The sequence below is a fragment of the Mchenga conophoros genome, linkage group LG16 (assembly GCF_057382185.1).
Source record: "Mchenga conophoros isolate Kocher_MC1m ecotype Shallow Benthic linkage group LG16, M_conophoros_male_GT1.1, whole genome shotgun sequence".
In the NCBI taxonomy this organism is placed as follows: domain Eukaryota; kingdom Metazoa; phylum Chordata; class Actinopteri; order Cichliformes; family Cichlidae; genus Mchenga; species Mchenga conophoros.
The window spans coordinates 8,613,324-8,635,254 of NC_140541.1; the positions used below are offsets into that span (position 1 = coordinate 8,613,324).

General features: G+C 40.0%; 1 protein-coding gene across 1 annotated transcript in view; it reads left to right on the forward strand.

The window, feature by feature from the left end:
* rnf17 (ring finger protein 17) overlaps window positions 1-21,931 on the forward strand; it is a 38,814-nt gene that overhangs the window by 6,019 nt on the left and 10,864 nt on the right. The window contains exons 10-29 of the mRNA XM_085248472.1: window positions 2,450-2,733; window positions 2,857-2,946; window positions 3,114-3,275; window positions 5,162-5,333; window positions 5,527-5,668; window positions 6,003-6,193; window positions 6,330-6,459; window positions 8,765-8,927; window positions 10,008-10,123; window positions 10,609-10,726; window positions 10,825-10,942; window positions 12,188-12,439; window positions 15,919-16,066; window positions 16,481-16,593; window positions 16,977-17,067; window positions 18,081-18,202; window positions 18,474-18,660; window positions 18,776-18,887; window positions 19,191-19,354; window positions 20,196-20,315. Of these exons, the coding sequence (XP_085104598.1) occupies window positions 2,450-2,733; window positions 2,857-2,946; window positions 3,114-3,275; window positions 5,162-5,333; window positions 5,527-5,668; window positions 6,003-6,193; window positions 6,330-6,459; window positions 8,765-8,927; window positions 10,008-10,123; window positions 10,609-10,726; window positions 10,825-10,942; window positions 12,188-12,439; window positions 15,919-16,066; window positions 16,481-16,593; window positions 16,977-17,067; window positions 18,081-18,202; window positions 18,474-18,660; window positions 18,776-18,887; window positions 19,191-19,354; window positions 20,196-20,315 (2,995 nt within the window). The remainder of the gene's footprint in view (window positions 1-2,449; window positions 2,734-2,856; window positions 2,947-3,113; window positions 3,276-5,161; window positions 5,334-5,526; window positions 5,669-6,002; window positions 6,194-6,329; window positions 6,460-8,764; window positions 8,928-10,007; window positions 10,124-10,608; window positions 10,727-10,824; window positions 10,943-12,187; window positions 12,440-15,918; window positions 16,067-16,480; window positions 16,594-16,976; window positions 17,068-18,080; window positions 18,203-18,473; window positions 18,661-18,775; window positions 18,888-19,190; window positions 19,355-20,195; window positions 20,316-21,931) is intronic.

Sequence of the window (21,931 nt, forward strand, 5' to 3'; positions counted from 1 at the left end):
CCTAAGCTATTCTAGGCAGCTTTCTGGTTATACCTTTAAGTAGTCTTCAGGAATAGTTCTTCAGGCTTCTGGAAAGACATCCAAAGCTCTTCTTTGGATTTTGGCTGCCTTACTTCTACTTTCTGTCAATTCTGCCTCTGGTCAGGCCAAATTCATGACTCATTCGTGGTGGGCTGAAATGTATTCTTTTCCACACTGGCAATGTGTTTAGGGTTATTGTTATGCTTTTAAATGCCAATCAGAAGCTTTCCCAATGGTATTACGTGATGGTGGCATTTATAATAGACCTGTTGCCGCTGATTTTCTGTCCAGTTTTTGGTTAATTTGGCATACCCCAGCTTTTTCTCAGTTTCCTTCACTTAAAAAATGGTTCTTGACACCCACACTTCAACTGAGACCATTTTTGATGAGTCTTTGGTGAACAGTAGATGGGTGAACTGGAAGCCTAGATGCCTTTCTCCAGTCCTTTTTCAAATAATTGCTGGATTTTTTTCCCCCTATTTTATAAGGACGTGACTTTCAGATACTGTTCATCTGCTGTACACTTTTTTTCCTAAGGTCTCACGCATGTCTTGGTCCCTCCAGTGATGCATAGAACATATTATACTACAACCTGGTATATACCAGGTTAGGGCTGGGCGATATATCGAGTTTTTTTAAAATATCGATATATTTTCATGCGAGATATAAGATGTGACAATATCGTTTATATCGATATAGTCTATGTTACGTTATAATTATACTTGTGGAGCCGCAGGTTTGCCTCTTTCGTCCACTTTTGTCTCTACGCTGCGTTACTCGGCCTCGCCTCTCCTTCACTAAACACAACTCCCCCTCCTCCCCCATAGCTTCACCTGCAGGCAATGACAAGATGAAAGCGGAAAATCTCCGTTAGCGAGTTACCGCGGATCGCTCCGTGCGTGGGGCTGGACGGCGTCAACGTGTTAGCGAGCTAACCGCGCTAACGAGCTAACCGCGCCAACGACATGCAGCCCACAGGGGCTGCACGGCCTAAAATCCTTTCATTTTCTCAAAAATCGACAGTGCGCCTTATGTATGAATTCTGGTTGTGCTTACTGACCGCGAACCGATTTTATGTGGAACACAGCGCTCAGCAATCTGTCAAAAAAATGTTTTAATATGACTTTGCTAAGCTACGGAGCTGCATCGCTTGATGGATTATCGGAGGATTACGGCTACCGAGGAGGAGCCTCGCGGAGTGATACGTACTGTGCTTCAACATAATATTACCGTACTGTGTGTGTATAAGGACCACAAATGGCACCTGTTCAGAGACGTGGTGCAGCTGTGAAATCTGTCTCTTTGTTGTTATGCTCAGCGTTTATTAGTTTGCATTTTGACTGCACAATTGTGAGCTTTTTGTTATGCACAAAAACAACATTGTTTTCTTTTATTTATGGACCATGATTATTTAATAAATGCTGATAATTTATTTTTGAGTAATTTCTTCATGTACATCCACGCTGTATGTAAATAAAAGTGCCTGTGTGACATCTGGGACACAGTGTGACTAAGAACTCTCTTTTTGTTCTTAACTTATGGCTTTAAAAAAAAAATATCGAGATGTATATCTTATATCGCCATCCAGGTAAAAAATACCGAGATATGAATTTTGGGTCATATCGCCCAGCCCTATACCAGGTTGTAGTATAGTATTTTTACAATAATAGCATTTTAGGACTTGCCTTGTTATCTTTGGCATTTCTTTTCATAGATTCAGTTAAAGAAATAAAGAAATACAATTGTTCAACAGGTAACAAAGTCCCTAAAGATACAACTTCAAATCGGTTCTTTGCTAACTGCTATCTGTTATGTATGGACACAACACTGGTTCATCTCTCTTTAGTTAGGTGCTTTTTTTCCTTTATTTTTTTCTTTTTATCTTTTAAATGGTTGGTTCATAGGTTTAATGTTAAGTTGCTCAAGCAAAAAATTTACCCTGAAAATAGGCAAGTAGAAGGACTGGGCTGAAACTAAGCAAAGAGTGGACAATGTTCAAAGAAAACCTGTGAAAAACCTTCACAAAGCCTGGAGAACTACTGCTGAATACTTAAAACCCTACATGAAAATCTGGCTGTTTGAAAGCAAAGCATTACTGTAGTAATGCTCTGTGAGTTTTATTTGCAGCACAATGTATTAGTAAAGGGGTGGTAATGTGCTACAATAGGATTGTGTTGAAATACGTGGTTGTTCTGTTGTCAAAGCCCTTTGAGGTAACTGTTGTTGTGATTTGGGTGCAATATAAATAGAATTTATATGGCATTAAAACATATACACATTGTGGTTACACATATGTAAGTACACATATATCCTGAAATATGGGCAAAAGAAGATTCAATAGAGATTCATTAATTTTCAGTGCACTGCTGGTGCCATCTGTATTGCCTTTAATTTTTGAAGGCATGTTAACTTGTGACATTTGTTGTAGCCTGGCTCAGTCCCCACCCAAAAGCTACCAGCCAGGCAGGTTTGGTAGAAAGTCTCACTTGAAACGTCCAGATGGCAGAAACAGCAGGTGTATTCCACGCAGTGACAAAATCCACACCCCACCAAAGCAGCGCCAGCAGAGTCCAAGAGCTAACAGTCCATCATCACGAGGCTCCTCTCCAAGCCCAAGATCTCGTTGCAGGTTCAACCTTTCTCGCCACAGCTCAGCTTCAGACCTTGGAAGCCCAGATGTGATTATTGAGGACTTTTTAGATGAGGGACAAGGTGTGTTGCTTTGTTGTTAGTACATTCTTTACATTGATTTTCTTAAATGATGTTTGAGCCAAATAGAATCTTAAAATGGAGGCAAAAGAGAAGCTTTAATCTATTTTGAAATGTTTCCTGTAGCCCTCCCTCCAACTGGGCCTGAACTGGCCAGTGACAAACTAAGAATTAACAGGAGAAGAAAACATCAGTTCTCTGCTACTAAGAGAAGTGGTAAGGAATTGTTATATAGTGTTATATCGTTATAAAGATAAAGTCAATATAAGTAGATCAATAAGCATAATGTCAACCAGCAAAAAAACAGTTGTCCTACCACACATCATTTAAAATTAACTGGTACATGCTCTAAATTAGACAAACCATTTGTTGTCTGTTTTTAGCAGTCACACAGTGGGTGGTGGTAACCCACATTGTGAATCCAAGTCAGTTCTATGTCCAGTCTGTGGCTGAGAGGAGAGAAAGTGAGATCCTTTCAGACAAAATCAACCAACTCTGCAGTGGAGATGGTTGCAGCTTCACTGCAAAGGACACAGTGGAAACAGGTTTGTGTATGTGTGTGTGTGCACTTCGGTTTGTGTGAAAATTTTACATTTCAGTTTAAACATATTTGAGCTGTGCTATATTATAGTGTTTGTAATAATAGCAGTATAAATTTTTTACACGATATAAGAATGCCATATTGTTTTTCTATCACAATGCCATTTTACGTGCCTTAGTGCAAACAACAACAATATATGCTCAGACAGTAGTGTGGAGCTTATATAGGAGAGAGCAGCGTGTCAGGATTTATGAAGTGAATGGTTCATGAGAATACTTTTTAATCAAAGCTAGATAATGTAAATTGTTCCGTAAACTGTTAATGAGTTAAGGTAACAAAGTGGCATTGAATTTAATTGTGCTCCCTTGGAAAATGTTTGTACTGTAAGAATAAAAATGACTTGACAGTTAATGCAATAATTTAGGAATTTTGTAATTTGTGAACTAATTACTATTGGTTTGATATTGGGTGGAGAAAAATACATTGCAAATCATTTTATTATACTTCGGTGGTAAAAGACTAATGTCGTCACCCTGCCAGGAGAATGAACAGCTGGGAGAAAATTTGAGAACGAGGCAACATTGGATTTTCAAATTGGTACCATTAGTGCATCTCTTAAAAATCTTGGATGAGTTCAAATCTCAGTTAGTTCGACTTCAAGGTCGGAGGTCATCTGCATGTGATAACTCACGGAAGTCACCTAGGATTTTCAAATTTATGCCATCAATGCACCTACTAGTAGGCAGAGGGGTTGCACTGGCAGCTTTCAATATTTTTTTTTTTATCTTGCTTCCTTGTTCCCTTTTTGATTATGCTTGAGTTTTCCATATACTGAGAATTAGGGCTGGGCCATATCATACCGTTCACGGTAATACCGGTGTAATGTTGGGCAACGATAGGAAAATGAAATATCGCGATAGAATATGGGTAAAACACACATATGCATTGCCTTTGTTTACATACGCACATGGCTGCGATGCAGAATGAGAAGAGCAAAAGTGGATCGTTAAATGAAACGGATGAACCAGAATTGGTTTGTAAAAATGCTGCAACTTCAGTGGTGTGGAACTGGTTTGGCTTTCATCCGTCAGATACACAACAAAGCACTATTTTTGGTAGAGCATGCTAGCGGGCCGTCGTTATTACCGTGTTGTTTTTTTTTTTTTTGGAAAATACGGCACACTTAAAATCAATCCTTTGATTTTTCTGAAAATTGACAGTGTCCTTTATAATCTCGTGTGCCTTATGTATGAATTCTGGTTGTGTTTACTGACCTGGAAACGATTTTATGTGCTACACGGCACTTGAAAATCTGTCAAATGTTTCAGTACAACTTTGCTAAGCTACGAAGCCGGACCGCTTGATGGATTGTCGGAGCATTACGGTTACTGTAATCAGGCGCCTCGCGGAGTGATACGTACTTCGCTTCAACATAATATTACCGTATTGTGTGTGTGTGTGTGTATAACCCGTTTTTAAGTTTTGTGGATATTATACATGGTTATGCTGAGGATATGTTGGCCAGTTTCCACTGGAAATGCCTTTTGGTTAAACTGTCGGCAAGGAATTTGCATTTGCACTGTTAATTTTTATATAACTTTAATGCACTTAAAAAAGCTTTAAAAAAAGCTGCTTGTTTAAGTGAAAATACATTGATGTTCTTCTTTTTTTTGGACTAATAAAGTTGTGTAGTTGTAAAGTATTTTGTCTAGTGTCAATTATATCATCAGTTATATCGTTATCGCAAATTTTCAAATGTATATCGTGATAAATATTTTTGGTCATATCGCCGTGCTCTACTGAGAATGCATCAAGCCATACTTTTAATTCAGAATGGCTATAGAAATCGTCATGTTTGTTTGTTTTCTTTGATTTACGGTTTCTCTGCAGAATCCTTGATCTGTGTAAAGTGGAACGAGGGCCACTGGTGTCGGGCTAGAGTGGTCGAAGTCTTGCAGAAAGGCTCTTTAGAGCCTGTGAAAACCTGTGCAGTCACCCAGCTGGCTAGTATCCGAGTTTTCTTCCTTGATCATGGACTCACAAAAAGCATCACCATAAATAGGTACACACACACGCACTGCAGTAAACGTAGAACCCCAATTCCCCCAAGAAACTGGGACATTGTAGAAGATTATTTTGACTCTGTGTGTTGTTCATTTCTTTTTCATCAGAGAAGTGGCACATAAGTATACTATGTTTGAAGTTGTCTGTTCTTAGCTTTAGTTAATTCTGTATTGTTTGGATGAATTTACCAGCGAAGACGAGGCTACTGAGGCTTCACTGAGTGCTGTGAACAACCAGCTGAGAAAAGTGGGTAGAGCCGTAAAAAATGACTTGGCTCACTTTGCCCCAATGGTCATCAGATGTTCACTCAAGGACCTGGTGCCTTATGATGTGGTAAGACTGCGGAAATTTATAGACGGATATAGAATTTGTATTTTGAAGAATACTTTCTTGGAAGGTCGATATAGTAAAAGCTCCTTTTTCTTAAGTTTCACGTGCCAGTATTTCAAAAAGTACAAGAAAGAACCTAAATATGCTTTTTATGAGATATTTCTAATGAAGGAAAACAGTGAGTGTTTATTATCATTATTATTATTAAAAGTTCTATTCCCAGTGAAAGATGATACTAGTTTTTCATTGCTTCTTGAAATGTTAGTTGTATTTTTTATTGTGGATAAATAGTGTGTGTGTGTGTGTGTGTGTGTGTGTGTGTGTGTGTGTGGCACAGACAAAGGGCTGGAGTAAAGAGGCACAGGTTGAATTCCGCAATGTGGTTGGCTCTGCAGCAGTGGAGATGCGGCCTTTGGGTCAGGACCGAGAGTCTTTGTTGGTAGACCTGCGGAAAGCTCCCGTGGAACAGTTCAGCTCCAGTGTATTCATCTCTATCAGAGAGTATCTTGTTTTCATTGAAGTAGCCAGGTACCCATAAATGTCATATAACCCAAACCCATAAGAATTAAATGTTATTCATTAGGACTGAATATAAATTTATTTTGAAGCTCTGTCACCAAAATGGCCTAAACTTGTCTATGTTTCCCCCAAAAACTGCTCATAGGTTTTATTCTCCAGTGACGCTGAGCAGGAAGCCTCTGCTGTACTACCCTCCTGTATATCCCAAGATTAACAGCGAGATCAGTGCTATGGTGTGCCATATCAACAACCCTGCTAACTTCTACATCAACCTGGTACTACACATGAACATGAATAAATATGTAATGTCCTCCAATTAATTCCAGATGCCAGCAATATAATTTAAATAAAAAAAATACACAAATTGCATTGCGTGGGGGGGGGGAAAATTATTAGGGGTGCAACAATACACGTATCGATATTGAACCGTTCGATATGGTGCTTTCGGTTCGGTACGCATATGTATCGAACAATACAAAATTTTTTATTTATTTCATCAACTTTCTTCTGACGATGCTGTCTGTGTTGAGCGCTCAGTGGATCTGCACTGTTGGGTGCAGATCCACTGAGCGCAGCGCAAGCTAGCAAGACAGAAGCTAAGCCCGTTGCAACATGCCAACTGCCTCAACGCTACCCAAAATTGAACCTCCCCCACCCTCATTCAGATCTGGCCTTTGGACCTATTTTGGTTTTCATGTGAAGTATGACCCTGATGGTAAGCGCGTCATGGACAAAAGTAAAACAGTATGTTGGATGTGCCACGCAATGCTCAATAGCTAGGTTTCATTTGACGTAGACGTGACGTCGACGTAAAGCGCGAAATTTGACTGGCGGTCGGAAGTGAAAAAGATAAGCGCAAAATCACAGACAGACAGTACGCAAAATGCCTATGTCCTGTTGTGTTTACGGATGCTCCAGTAGGTCGACCAGAGAAACTGATAAACGGTATTTTAGGGTACCAAAAATAGCCCAACGAAGAGGAGAAAAATGGAAAATTCTAACCGAAAAACGTAGGAAAAAATGGATTTTAAATTTACGTTTACAGTCGGGAGGAGCAGAGTCTGCCAATGCCCGTGTCTGCAGCGACCACTTCGTCAGAGGTAATGTTATGTTTGCAAACGAACTTATTAGCATTAGGTTGTCGTTAAATTCTTGTTTACTTAGTGCTTTTAAGTTAGTAGTCTAATATTGACTTGATTGGGACTATAGGCTGCCCAAGTGCTTTGGATGACGAAGAGTCGGAGGACTGGGCTCCGACGGTCAATCTCGGCTACGAACGAAAACCCAGATCGGAATCAGTTCTCAAACGAGAGAAAAGAATGAAGCTTAAGGCAGAACAGCATCGATGTGCAGAGGCGATTTTGGATATGCAACAGACGGCTGAGAGCCCGGATTTGAGCCTAGTGACAGTGGAGAACAGGCTACTAACCCTGCCATACAATTGCAATGAGCTGCAATCACTTCTCCATCCTCCTTTGCAATTACCCAAGTCTTCAGAGGTGTCTCGTTAGACCGCTGAGAATGGTTTACCTTGAAACAAACAACTGTCACTCTAACGAAGTCCTAAGGATGTGGCATGTTTGTTGACGTTAAAGCCGCTACCGCTAACTGTTAGCGTGTTTAAGATAAAGCAATATAAGAACAAACACTCACCCTTGCAAACACCAAACTGTATCCATCACGGAGACGTTTTGTTCCAAGGTTGTGGACCCACCCGCTGACAAAAAAATTGTACGCCTCCAGACTCTTGAAAGCTTTCATTTGCTGCCTAGTGTAGTAAGAAGTCTGGAGGACCAAGTAGTTGGTGATATCCACAGCCTCGATAGTAGGCAAATCCTTTACTTCTGTGGTGTATTCGGACATTTTCAAAGAATACGGATCACGTCCGATATATTTTTTAACTATCTGTTTATATCTCTCCCGAGAAACGGGGTCTAAAGTTGCACAATAGCTGCTCTCCTGACTCTCCACAGTGTCCTCCATGTTTACTTCCGCCCTCCACTCAAAAATCGCGCTGCCTCCGCACGTCATCAGAACCACGTGACCGCAACCCAACTATTGGTGGGAACTAGTGCGTCAGCGCAGTTAGCTTGTTAACGTGTTGATGCCGCCCAGACCCACGCACGGGGCGATCCGCGGTAACTCATTAACGGAGATTTGCCACGTTATGGCGTTAATGTAATTTTAATGAGATTAACGCTGACAGAACTAGTGGGAACACAACGAATATGACTGCGCATATACGCCAACATCATCCTAGTGCAAAGACAAGTGGAAGCAGACCAAAACAACAAACACGCATGCTACAAACTTTACCCGAGTCATTTAGACAGCCGTTAGCACAGGATTCTCCTTATGGGGGACCTGATATGTTTAATATGCTGCTGAGAATATAGCCCAGAAGAAGCGGATAGTATAGCTTTTATTTTGGAAAGAGCCATTTCTCTGTAATAAACTCTCTTTTCCAAAGATGAGTGATTTTTCGATCAGATAGATTTATTTTATAGAGACAGAGATAGCATTTTGAATTTTTCCCACACTTATTGGTTAACTGAATCTATCTTCCAACATCGCCACCAGGTTGACAACATGGAGTTCATGTTGCTCTCAGCCAAGCTTCAAGAGTTCTACAATGATCTTGCATTGCTTGAAGAAGACAAGCTCAGCATCTACTGCCCTGTGATTGGACAATCCTGTGTTGCCCGTTTAGATGATAAGCTGTGGTACAGAGCTCAGGTGACAGGTAAGTGTGTGGGTGAGCATGTCAAAGATTGAATAAATGTTTTTACCTGTTTACCATACCTATTATTTAGCACTTCTTAGTGGTCTGATATAATAATGTAGTAGGAAGTAGTAATTTTCCCAATATCTCATTTGATATTACTGTGTTGCTTCCACAGTCCGCCTGCTAGAATGCAGGTTGCATTACCACACAGTTGGTAAGAGAAGAGAGAGACCAATAAGTTTATGTCCCTCTTCTCAGCTGTACAAGTAAAATGGCAGAAAATCGTACTAAACCCTGTCCCACACAGCATTAAATTATTTGGGCTTTTGTAATCTGTAATTAGTGGACATAAGTGTTTGAAAAGCAGCTGAACAGATAAAATGGTGCTAAATCTACATTTTCTATTTTTCATAATTTGTTAAACAGCTGCATAGTTAAAACATGCACTGTTACAAGTTTTAAAAAAATGACAACTGAATGTTAATCAGAAAGACTTGTTTATTTAACAGCAGCAGCATTTTTGTTAGCAAAACAAAAACAATTCCGTGGTTCTCATCCTCGACTGGAGTTAATTTAGGTTAGGTTAAAACTTTGGAACTATTCGGTTGAGTCAGTAAGCATTTGGCTTTGTTAAAACAACGGAAACATTTACAGAAAATGATTATAAGTGTGCATGCTACTAGTTAAGGCTGTCGAGGTTGTGGGTTTTCATTTTAGGCTGTTGGTATTGGGGTTTGCCATGTAACATCATGCAAAAATGACTCAAGATTGATCTCACATTGGATGTGTTCTAAGCATCGGTTGCTACAGGAAAATGGCTGGCAGTGGTTTCTGGCTCTTCCTTAGTTGCATAGAAAATGCTGCACCAAAGACTTGTGATTCTTTGGTTGTTAGCAGATTGCCATGCAATTTTTCAGGCTGCAAATACTTGTTATCGACTAGCAGAGCCATTGTTTTCTCATGAAGATATTTCTTCATACATAATTTTTTTTTTCACTTAATCTTCAACCTTTTCTTAAACCTTTGTTCAGCAAAACATTTTTATTTATTTTTTTGCTGTACACTATTGTAACTGTTTGTCTGTGTGTGTCTGTGTAGGGCATCCAGGAGGAAGAAAAGTGGAGGTTCAGTTTGTTGACTTAGGCAACAGGAAAATCTTGTCAGTCAGCGACTTGAGGAAGATCAAAGATGAGTTCTTTGCCCTTCCTGCAAGGGTGAGACCACAGAATTTTATGTATTTTTTGTTTTTTAATTATTATTCATTATCGGAATTTATTGCATGTAAACAGAATCTACAGTATCTGTAAGTTGTGAACAAAAGTAACATACCTAAAAATCATCCAGTAAAATGAGTTCATTTCTTGACTCCAGTTCAGTTCAATTAAAATGGTCTAACATGAGGGTGTGTGCTCACTCCTTGATAAGGTTGAAAGTTATCAGTGTTTCCCACATATAGAGTTTAGTTATAATAATAATAATAATAATAATAATAATAATAATAATGGATTGCATTTATATAGCGCTTTTCGAGACCCTCAAAGCGCTTTGGGTGGGCTGGTCTGGTGTATTTGCCACCTTATTTTGGCATTTTGTTTAATATTTTATCATAAAATGAAAATGTACGTGTATTTGTTTATATTGTGTTAAAATTTTGAATAGCGTTGGGTTAAGTCAACAGGAAATGACTTCCTGTGTGCAGGCAATCAACTGCTGTTTGTCTGATGTGATTCCTGTGGATGGAGAGTCTTGGACCGATGCGTGTACTAACAGATTCATCAGCCTAGCCAACCAAAAACTGGTTACTATTATAGCTACAGGTACTGTTAATTGAAGTGTAAAACATAAGTTCCTCTGTAAACATAGCACACAAAAAAGCCATTTATGTCATCTTTTGTTGTGTGTATGCTCCTTCCAGGACAAGGCCCTAAGTCTGAGCCTCTCCCAGTCAAACTGTTTCAAGGTGAAGTGAATGAGCCACTAACCAGCATTGCTGAACTGCTGGTCAAAGAGGAGCTGGCCTGCTTCAAAGAGAGGTTAGTTCTCCCAAGTTTGATATAGAACTTGCAATAGAAAGTGTTCATGATAAATAAGGGCATTCATTTGATTAGCGGGTAAATGTTTCCAACAAATTGCTCATAATGAAATGATTGTAAACTTAGAATTAATCAATTAAAAATGGGTACTGGGTAGTCGAAGCTGCCATGTTAACCCAAATCTTGAATACAGTGGCTTAGATGGACATCACCATTGCCCCTAATCATGGCTCATGTATGTGGCTACAGACCAGCCACATAGCACGCCAAAGGCAGAGAAAAAGAGAGCTTGTAGACATTCACTTGCTGTGGAAGCAGATTTTAATTAGAGATATGAGGGATCTATGTTTTACCATCTGAGAAGGGGCGCCCTTCACCAAAGAAGTGAAAAGGAAAAGAGGCAATGTTACCAGTATCTGGATATAAGGTTATCCTCTTCCTCCTCACCTCTAGCCTCATCTCATGACCTAACGTCAGAAAAGTTCCATAAATATGCAAATTTATTCCTGATATTGTCTCAATTACTTCATGTCAGCAGAATAAACATGTCTCTCCTATCTCTGTGCAACTGACAATGAGGTATAACTATAGCTGGTTAGAAGCTAACATTATGCAAGCTAAAGGTCACACTTCTCATCATTACATTCTCACACCGCATTAGAGTTTATTCGCTTTCAGTCCAACAACTTTAGATCAAGTTCAAAGAAAGTTTCAGTAACTCCGGCTAAAACTATCAGTAAACGTTACAGTTCTTTGCTGGAGTTCAGGATATCATCAGCAACTCACCTCAGTATTGCTGTTATTGGACAGAGGTGAGCTGCACAGACTCGTTGACTCACCCCGGGCTCTTCTCACAAAGTTTTATAGCCTCCCCCACAGTAAATAGACATGAACACATATTGGCAGATGCGAGGTAAACAGGGGACTGACATTCAACATTCACTAAAGATGAACAGCAGCCACCGTAGCTAGGATTATGTTCTTGAGTTCGGAGGGGTAAGAAAACAAACTCAATTAACTGCAGTCAAATGATGCAGTATTTTTCATGCTCTAACTTTAAGAATTTAATGTATCTTGTGCTTGTTGTGCCTCTTTATTTATATTTTTTTGGGGGGGTGGGGGGGTTTGTTCTTTGTTTTGTTCCTTACAATCAATCATTGCACTTTTCTGCCAATTTAATGTACATTGTTTCCAGTTCACTTAATTTTCTTCTGTCACTGTCCACTTACGTCCCTTCTGATGTAGCCTGAACCCTAAGAATGCCTGGCCCTCTGGTGATGATTCAGCCATATGGGACCCTCCACTTGAGGTTGGATTAGCAACAGGGCTAGTTGATGTCCCAGACCAAATAATCTCTGGAAACCAAAAAGAGGACCCAATTGAGCCTCAGCTGAAGCTCCCTGCCCAACTCAAAGACCTGAAAGTGAGAGTCTGCCATGTCAACTCTCCAAGCAGCTTCTATGTCCGCTTCGCCCAGTACGACTCTCAGCTCAAAAGGTCAGCTTTGAAAAAGCAAGACGGTCATTATGATTATATCATTTTCTTGAATGAAATATTTATACAGATAGGTCATTCATCCAAGAATTATCTGTACTTTTCTATACTCATACAAGAGTATGAGTATAGAAAAGTACAGATAATTTTTTTTTTTTTTGCCTGTCCCGTTTGGTTCTTTTGCCATCAGAATTATTGTCTAAAGGCGAAGAAAGATACCCAACGGATTTACTTTACCAAATTGACCATCCCAGACTTGCCGTAATGGTCTATTTGATTCACCTTTTATTTCTATACTCATACTCAAAATGCTCATTCTTTACTACTTAGTCCTGTTAGCAGTTATTAGTACAATACAAATAAAACAAAGTACTACATTTGTCATCAGGTTGAGGGCACTAATTATACAGCAATAAAAGGGAATATAAGAACAAAGTTACTAAGAACAGATATAGCTAAAAGATGAAGTACATAAATGAAATATTGAACCACATATAAAATGGGGACACTAACTACAGTGGGGCAAAAAAAGTATTTAGTCAGCCACCGATTGTGCAAGTTCCCCCACTTAAAATGATGACAGAGGTCAGTAATTTGCACCAGAGGTACACTTCAACTGTGAGAGACAGAATGTGAAAAAAAAAATCCATGAATTCACATGGTAGGATTTGTAAAGAATTTATTCGTAAATTAGGGTGGAAAATAAGTATTTGGTCACCTCAAACAAGGAAAATCTCTGGCTCTCACAGACCTGTAACGTCTTCTGTAAGAAGCTTTTCTGTCCCCACTCGTTACCTGTATGAATGGCACCTGTTTGAACTCATCATCTGTATAAAAGACACCTGTCCACAGCCTCAAACAGTCAGACTCCAAACTCCGCCATGGCCAAGACCAAAGAGCTTTCGAAGGACATCAGGAAAAGTATTGTAGACCTGCACCAGACTGGGAAGAGTGAATCTACAATAGGCAAGCAGCTTGGTGTGAAAAAATCAACTGTGGGAGCAATCATCAGAAAATGGAAGACATACAAGACCACTGATAATCTCCCTCGATCTGGGGCTCCACGCAAGATCTCATCCCGTGGGGTCAAAATGATCATGAGAACGGTGAGCAAAGATCCCAGAACCACACGGGGGGACCTGGTGAATGACCTGCAGAGAGCTGGGACCAAAGTAACAAAGGTCACCATCAGTAACACACTACAACGGCAGGGAATCAAATCCCGCAGTGCCAGACGTGTTCCGCTGCTGAAGCCAGTGCATGTCCAGGCCCGTCTGAAGTTTGCCAGAGAGCACATGGATGATACAGCAGAGGATTGGGAGAATGTCATGTGGTCAGATGAAACCAAAGTAGAACTTTTTGGTATAAACTCAACTCGTCGTGTTTGGAGGAAGAAGAATACTGAGTTGCATCCCAAGAACACCATACCTACTGTGAAGCATGGGGGTGGAAACATCATGCTATGGGGCTGTTTTTCTGCCAAGGGGACAGGACGACTGATCCGTGTTAAGGACAGAATGAATGGGGCCATGTATCGTGAGATTTTGAGCCAAAACCTCCTTCCATCAGTGAGAACTTTGAAGATGAAACGAGGCTGGGTCTTCCAACACGACAATGATCCAAAACACACCGCCCGGGCAACAAAGGAGTGGCTCCGTAAGAAGCATTTGAAAGTCCTGGAGTGGCCTAGCCAGTCTCCAGACCTCAACCCCATAGAAAATCTGTGGCGGGAGTTGAAACTCCGTGTTGCTCGGCGACAGCCCCAAAACATCACTGCTCTCGAGAAGATCTGCATGGAGGAATGGGCCAAAATACCAGCTACTGTGTGTGCAAACCTGGTAAAGACCTATAGTAAACGTTTGACCTCTGTTATTGCCAACAAAGGTTATGTAACAAAGTATTGAGTTGTATTTTTGTTATTGACCAAATACTTATTTTCCACCCTGATTTACGAATAAATTCTTTACAAATCCTACCATGTGAATTCATGGATTTTTTTTTTCACATTCTGTCTCTCACAGTTGAAGTGTACCTCTGGTGCAAATTACTGACCTCTGTCATCATTTTAGGTGGGGGAACTTGCACAATTGGTGGCTGACTAAATACTTTTTTGCCCCACTGTAGATGGAAAAGCTATGTTGAATAAGTGAGTTTTTAAATGGGATTTAAAAGATAAAATGGAGTCTGACGCATGGATAGCAATGGGAAGGTTGTTCCACAGATTAGGTGCAACCAGGGCAAAAGCGCGGTCACCCCTAGATTTAAGTCTGGATCTAGGCTGAGCCAATTAGTATCTTGACAAGTAATTTAGGTTGTAGATTAATTAGATTTAGCTGTTTTATTGTATGATAGGTTGGCTGGCTGACTTAGATTAGATTAGATTAGATAGAACTTTATTAATCCCTCGGGTGGGTTCCTCTGGGAAATTCGATTTCCAAAAAAGCACAGCACCGACAGAAGTTACAGAGTTACAGAATATTATATATATATATACACACACACACACACACACACACACACACGTATATAAATACAGAGACAATATAAATAAAATATACGAAGGGGATAAATAGAATAAATAGGAATAAAAAATAAAAATACAAGTCTATTGCACTGTTGACTATTTACAAAAGTATTGCACAAAAGGTATTGCACAGTGAGGTGAAGAGGCACTACAGCTTAGTTGTTCCCCCCTCCTTTGTCCTCCTGTTTCCCCTCCCTCTCCCCTCCAGAGAGGAGTTAAACAGTCTGATGGCGTGTGGGACAAAGGAGACTTGAAATGCAAGTCAAGAACTGAACTGGGTTTTTTTGTTTTGTTTTGTTTTTTCCTCCCTCTTCTTATTGAGCACCAACACACAAATCACAACATATAAAGTAGTTGGTTGTTACTCCCATAATATAATACTGTGTAAATGTTTTGACCCTCTTCTTGTTTCTTTCTATTTTACTTCCAGACATTCTTGTCATTTTTAAGTGGTCTTGGGTTCTCCAGTCCGCTCTTTGTACCTTATCATTTTCATTGTAATGTTTTTTGCTTAAGTCACTTAAAACTGATCTCTGAATCATTCAAGCATTAAAAAAATGGCCAACTCAAGGCATGAAAAGCAAATAATTAATTTTAAATTGTATCAGAACTTTTATAGTAGCAGCCAAAACACATCGTTTGTTCCATTTCTTTAGTTGGATGTATGAAAAACACTAAAGATGTAATACTATTTTTGCACAACCATGTTTTTTCAAATAGTCGACAGATATAAATAGAAAATTAATAGAATTAATATTAATAGAAAAATTGACATATCTTGCCATTGTGTGCAGCATGTTCATTTAAAAATTGAGGAAACTGTGTGGAGGAAAAAAGAACAGGTGTTGGGCCTCAAGGCACTTTATGTTGTAAATTCATAAAGTTACTCTACAGTTGTTAAGGAGGTCCTGACACCCCTTTGGAGTTATATATACTGTCATGTTGCTTGTTTTTTCAGGATATGTGAACTGGTAAAGCAGGAGTGTGCACGAATAGAGCCCCAGGATGTGGAATGGAAGGCAGACATGTACTGTGCTGCACTCTTCAATGGAGTTTGGGAGAGAGCACAGATATGCTCTGACGTCACATCTAGCGACAGTGCAGAGGTAAAACAAGTGTTGCTCCCAAAAAACACCATCAAACTATTTTCTTTTAATCCAAGAGTTAAATGGCACTGAAAGTCAGTATTACATGTAAATAATCTTTTTTTTTAAATCCAACAAACTGCATGTTGGCAGAGATGTATATCATTTGCAGTTGAATATAATAGTAACTGTAGCTTGATACTTTCAGATAATAAAGATTTGTTGATTTTTTTAATTTATTTATTTTTTAATGGGAAGGTTGTAGGACTCCTCTGATTTACATTGTTATGCATGACTTTTTCTGTTACCTCTAAGGGTGCAAAATGAGGTCAAACCATTGATTCATAACAGCTGTCCAGACATACTAGAATTTCTCTTTAAATGCATAATTATAGCATTATCAACACTGATTATGTCTTTGCTGGCTGGTACCAGGTGAGACTGTGTGATCACGGAAAGATGATGAAGATCGATGTCAGTAACCTGCGACCGTTGCCATCTTCCTTGATTGGCTCCCTAGCACTTGAGTGCACTCTTAACGACATCAGGTTACACACACACAGACACTCACAGAGTTTAATTACAAACAAGGACACGTATAATATATTTGCCAATAAGAAGTAGGGCCAGGTTGTTTAATTTAAATGTAATGTCACAGTATGACAATTTGACAGTAGTAATAATAATAATAATCATAGTAGTTATGTTAACCAGTAAACCTCTGATTTTTTTTAAAGTTTTTAATCAGTTAATGTGCTGTTACAGTTTTGTGATGGTGTATATAGATGTGTCCCCATTAGTTTTACTATAATGTGACAGCTTGATTTTGCTGCCATACAGTTTCAGTACTCTGGTTTGGATAAAAGGTGTACTACTCCAGTTTGTGTTTCTTTCTCACTTTTTCTTTTTATTTGCTCTTTGTCCCTTTTAGGCCCACGGGAGGCCGATCTACCTGGACAAATACAGCCTGTGACTCATTCTCCTACTACTTGACAGGAGCCTCGGCTGTTATGACGATCAAGGTCTTCCTGTCTTTTCCACCCGTTATCACCCTGTCACTACCCGATCCGTACCGGAAACCCGATCGGTACCCCGCATGCGCAAATCTTACGTCACTTCCTCTCTTTGCCAACATTGCGACATTCAATACATTTGAATGATACGGTTAGCGCCCAGTTAGCTCCTAGCATTTCTCGGCAGCTCTGCCTCCTTTTCGACTACCAGGACATTTAAACAATGAATAATCCGTATCCGCAACAAATTTTTGCTTTTCTCCTCAACAGAAAGCGTTCCCCGATTGAACAACAGCGTCGTAAAATAAGAAGAATGGTGCCTAATGACAGAGTTAATAATACAGACTTTATAATATGTCACGTGAAGATTCAGCAGCCAGATGAAGTGTTTACTGGCAATTGACAGTGATAGCGGACATTATCATCACTTTTCCAACAATCCTCTCCACACAGACAAGCATAAACACACTCGATTATCACTAAATCAAATTTAACACACGTTTGTAATGACGCTAATTCAGTTTACAATAGGGTTCATTCGCTCAGTCAGCAGGTGGCGGTATCCTCGTACACTGGGGAGTACACTGCCATTAAACGAACAGAAGAAGAAGAAAACCCCTGCACATGCGCGGTACGGATTGGGTAGACCCGATTTGTACGGTCTGACTTTGCACATGCGCAGTAAGGATCGGGAGTCCCGATCTGTCACTATCTTTTAATTTTTTTATTTTTGTCTACATTATATTAAATGTTTCATTATCGGAAACATGTTAAGAGATACTTGTTATTCTTAACATCTTAACAGATACTCTGACCTGTAACTATCGTAAAATGCTTCGACCGGAAGTAGACACCTTTCATGCATGCGGGGTACCGATCGGGTTTCCGGTACGGATCGGGTAGTGACACGCCCAGTTTCTTTCTACTTTGATTTTTGCCTGTTTTTTTGGGTGGGGGTGTTTGTTTGTTTGTTTTTCTGCTTTTCAAAGTATGTTTCTCTCTACTACTTTCTCATTTTCAAGGAGTTAACAGATGAGCGTCCAGTACCTGTCACTTTGTTCTGCTCCAATAGAATGGGAGAGTTTATCAGCATTGCAGATTTTCTGGTTAGTGAAGGCCTCGCGCTCAGGCAAAGAAAACCAAGGTGTGTGAGTGCATGTTCCACATGCATTGTGGGGTCAGGTGTGTTGGTGTGCACAGGCTTATTCTCCTTCTCCAAATAATCTCTCTTAACCTCTTCTGAATCCCTGTACTTCTGGTAGACATTGCAAAACATCAGAAATATTGTAAATATAAGAAAACCAGACACAGCAGAGTTTATTTATTTATTTTATAACCACTAGTTGATATTCCAGTTTAAGCAAATGTTTCTAATGTATATCCTGTCTTTTGTTTGTGGCTTTGCCCTGTTGCAGCAATATTAATGTTCAGCAACCCAAAGACATGGATCCACCATCTACAGTGAGAGAGGTACAAAACAAGAGTGAGACAGAAACCAGTTCCCCATCTGTTCCTGTTATTTCCTTCCCCTTCCAGTCATCCACTGTCAGTGGTCACATGCCTCCAAAACCAGCCCCTCGCTCCATTATGACAGCTGAGAAGGTGATTATGCACACACCAAGATTTTGTGTTATAAAAATAGACAATAATGTCATTAATGATAATGTGGTATATAATAATTCTCCAAGCCAATATTTGTGTGTGTCTGTGTATGCAGGTAAAGACTTCATTGTACCAACCCCCAGAGCTGCCATGTCTTGGTCACATTCAGATAAGCATTTCTGCTGTTGGAGAGGACGGTCTCATTTATGTGAGAACACAAAATGCAGGTACACAAAAGATCACGCCATTATTTTTATTTATATTTTTTTACCTCTACATACTTGCATAGCTTACATCTTATCATAGAAAGGAAATTGGGCTTAAAATATATTAACTGCGCTGCATATGCTTTAAGGAGAAGTAACTGTCAAAGTTAGCTGTCAGGGCTGGACCTTAAGAACAGTCCTGTTGTTAAAAACAGTCATTAATAGGCCTGGAAAGTGCTGCTGTTTGTATCTGTTCTATTGTATTAGGTTGATTAAGTGTACCTGTCTAAAGTGAAAGTTAAAGTATATTTTGTCATCTGTCAGGTTATCAGCTGGAGCAGCTTAAGGAGAGGATTCAGCAGAGCATGAAGGCATTGCCCAGACAGAAGCCCTACACCTGGAAATCAGTCTTGGGCTGTGCTGTCATTGGACCTGACATGTTGTGGTACCGAGGACAGCTGTTGGAAGTGCTGGGAGGGCATGTTAAGGTCCATTTTTTTATTTCCTTTAGTGCTTTTAAAGTAAATGCATTTTGCATTTAATAATAATAAATAATACATTTTATTTGAAAGCGCCTTTCAAAACACTCAAGGTCGCTGTACACAGTAGAATAAAAGCGACATAAAAGCAAGAAGTTTACAGAATCACAAAAGCATAAGACATAAACAAATGAAATAGGAGAGTGGAAAGGTTATGTGGGATAAGCTATTTTGTACAAGTGGGTTCTGAGTTTGGACTTAAAGAGAGAGAAGGAAGAGATGTTTCTTAAATCAGGAGGTCGGGAATTCCATTTAAACAAGAGAAAAGCTAAAACCAAGGCCAGACAATGGATAGATTTCTGTAAGATACTGAGTATAAATTGACTGTATTTTTAGCTTTAGTGATATAAAAAGTAATATATGTTGCTTATTTAGTATTACCATCAATAGTTACACTTGATGGAATAATCTCTGATATTCCAACTTCAATATGTCATCAATGGCAGCTGTAGCTCAGGTAGTAGAGCGGGTCACTAAATGGAAGGTTGTTGGTTCGATCCCAGTCTGCTCCAGTCTCCATGCCAAATATCCTTGGGAAGATACCAACCCCAGGTTGCTCTCCGATGCATGCATCAGAGTGTGAATGTGTATGAATGTTAGTTAGGTAGCACTGACAACTTAGAAAAGTGCTTGTGTGAATGGGTCTGATTGGGTGAATGAACAAGTTGTATAAAGCACTATATAAGAACCAGTCCATTTACCAATATTATATGCTAAACTGCATATAACATTTAAAAACATTCATTTGATGGTACGTTAATACAACTTTTGTTCATGTTTATATTACCAGGTGCAGTATGTCGATTATGGTCTGGTGGAGAACATCCCGGTGGTTCATGTGTACCCCATCCTCCTGTGTGACGATGTACCTCAGCTCTGCATGATCTGCCAGCTGCTTGGCATCAACCCTGTAAGGAAGAGATTGTGTCTGTCACTCCATCCATCTTTTATTTTTTTTTAAAAAGACTGCTGATGTCACGTGATGCGTCGAGCTGAGCAGACGTGAGTTTATGAGCTCTGCACTGGACAGCTGTAAAATATTGGTATTTTAGCTCATTTTTGCCAACAAGTTGCCTCGAATATCTATATAATGTCTCTAGACGAGTTTTTCGCACACCCTGGATCAAGCAAAAAGAGAGAAATGGGCAAACGTGGAGTCAAAGCAAAAGCTAGCAGTGACCTGGTAGCTAGCACTTGCCCCGAAAAGGAGACCATGTGCGACGCTGAGGATGCACTAAGTACACTGCGGGATGACGTGATTGTGGACAAGGTGACTTCTAACATATCCAAGTATATGGATATCAAGATATCCGAAGTCATAAATCCAATAAACGAGCTCACCGAGAAATTCGACAATCTGATAGAAAGAATGGAAACCGTGGAGCAGCGGGTCTCGGACTTGGAAGATGTCACGGCTACAAATGAGCCACGTATTGCCGCTCTCGAGACCCAGCTTAAGAAGGCCATGGAGCGTCTGGAAAGCTTTGAGAATCAGAGCCGGCGGCAGAACGTGAGGATTGTCGGGATAAAGGAAGGCGCGGAGGGCAGAGCACCAGTGGACTTTTTAAAAAAATGGATACCAGAAGTCCTGGGCCTTCAACAGGGTGCCATTACAGTCGACAGAGCCCATCACACTGGACCACCTATGAGGCTTACCGGCACGGAGGGACCGCGTGCAGTACTGGTCCGGCTTCATTACTACACCGATACACAGAGGATTCTCCAGGCTGCCAGGGCTAAAGGTACCGTAAACACAGAGGCAGGAAAAGTATCCTTCTATCAGGATTTCTCCGCCGAGGTGGCTCGAAAGAGAAAGGAGTCGGCGAATGCGCGTAAAGCTCTCCGAGAGGCGGGGATCAAATATTCCTTCCTTTATCCAGCCATCATTAAAATATTTAACCCGATGGCACCAGCATCTCCCTCGCGACCACCCAGGACGTCAAGGACTATATGAGCAAATTGCCAAGACCTAAATAAACTGTTGGTGCACGACAGCGTCATTGTAACGTAGGTTACAAACTCAAGGCTTACAGCATTATAGTATTGATAACGAGCTACGGTATAGAGTATACTTTGATTTTTGACATACACTCCAGTGCAGGGATGTTACGCGTTTGTGGCCCCCCACAGCTGTACTTTAGAGTAGGGTACATCTAGATGTGTAATTTATTTTTTGTTATTTTGTGTTATTTGTGTTGGGGAGGCTTGAGGTTTCCAGGCTTTGTGTTCAGGTTTTGCTGGGAACCAGTGTTCTTGTTTTATGCTCAATTATTTTGGTTAATAGGCTCAGACTGGTCAAATGTAGATTTGGTTAAATATGTAAACAGCACAATATATACATTACTTTTCCTATATGTCAGTTAAGATAAGTACTTGGAATGTTAAAGGGTCCAACAATGTGGTGAAAAAAAAGTCCATTTTAAATTCTCTGAAGAAAGATTTGACTCACATTGCTTTTTTGCAAGAAACCCATTTGACAGATGATGAACACAGAAAATACTGTAGAGAATGGGTTGGTCAAATTTT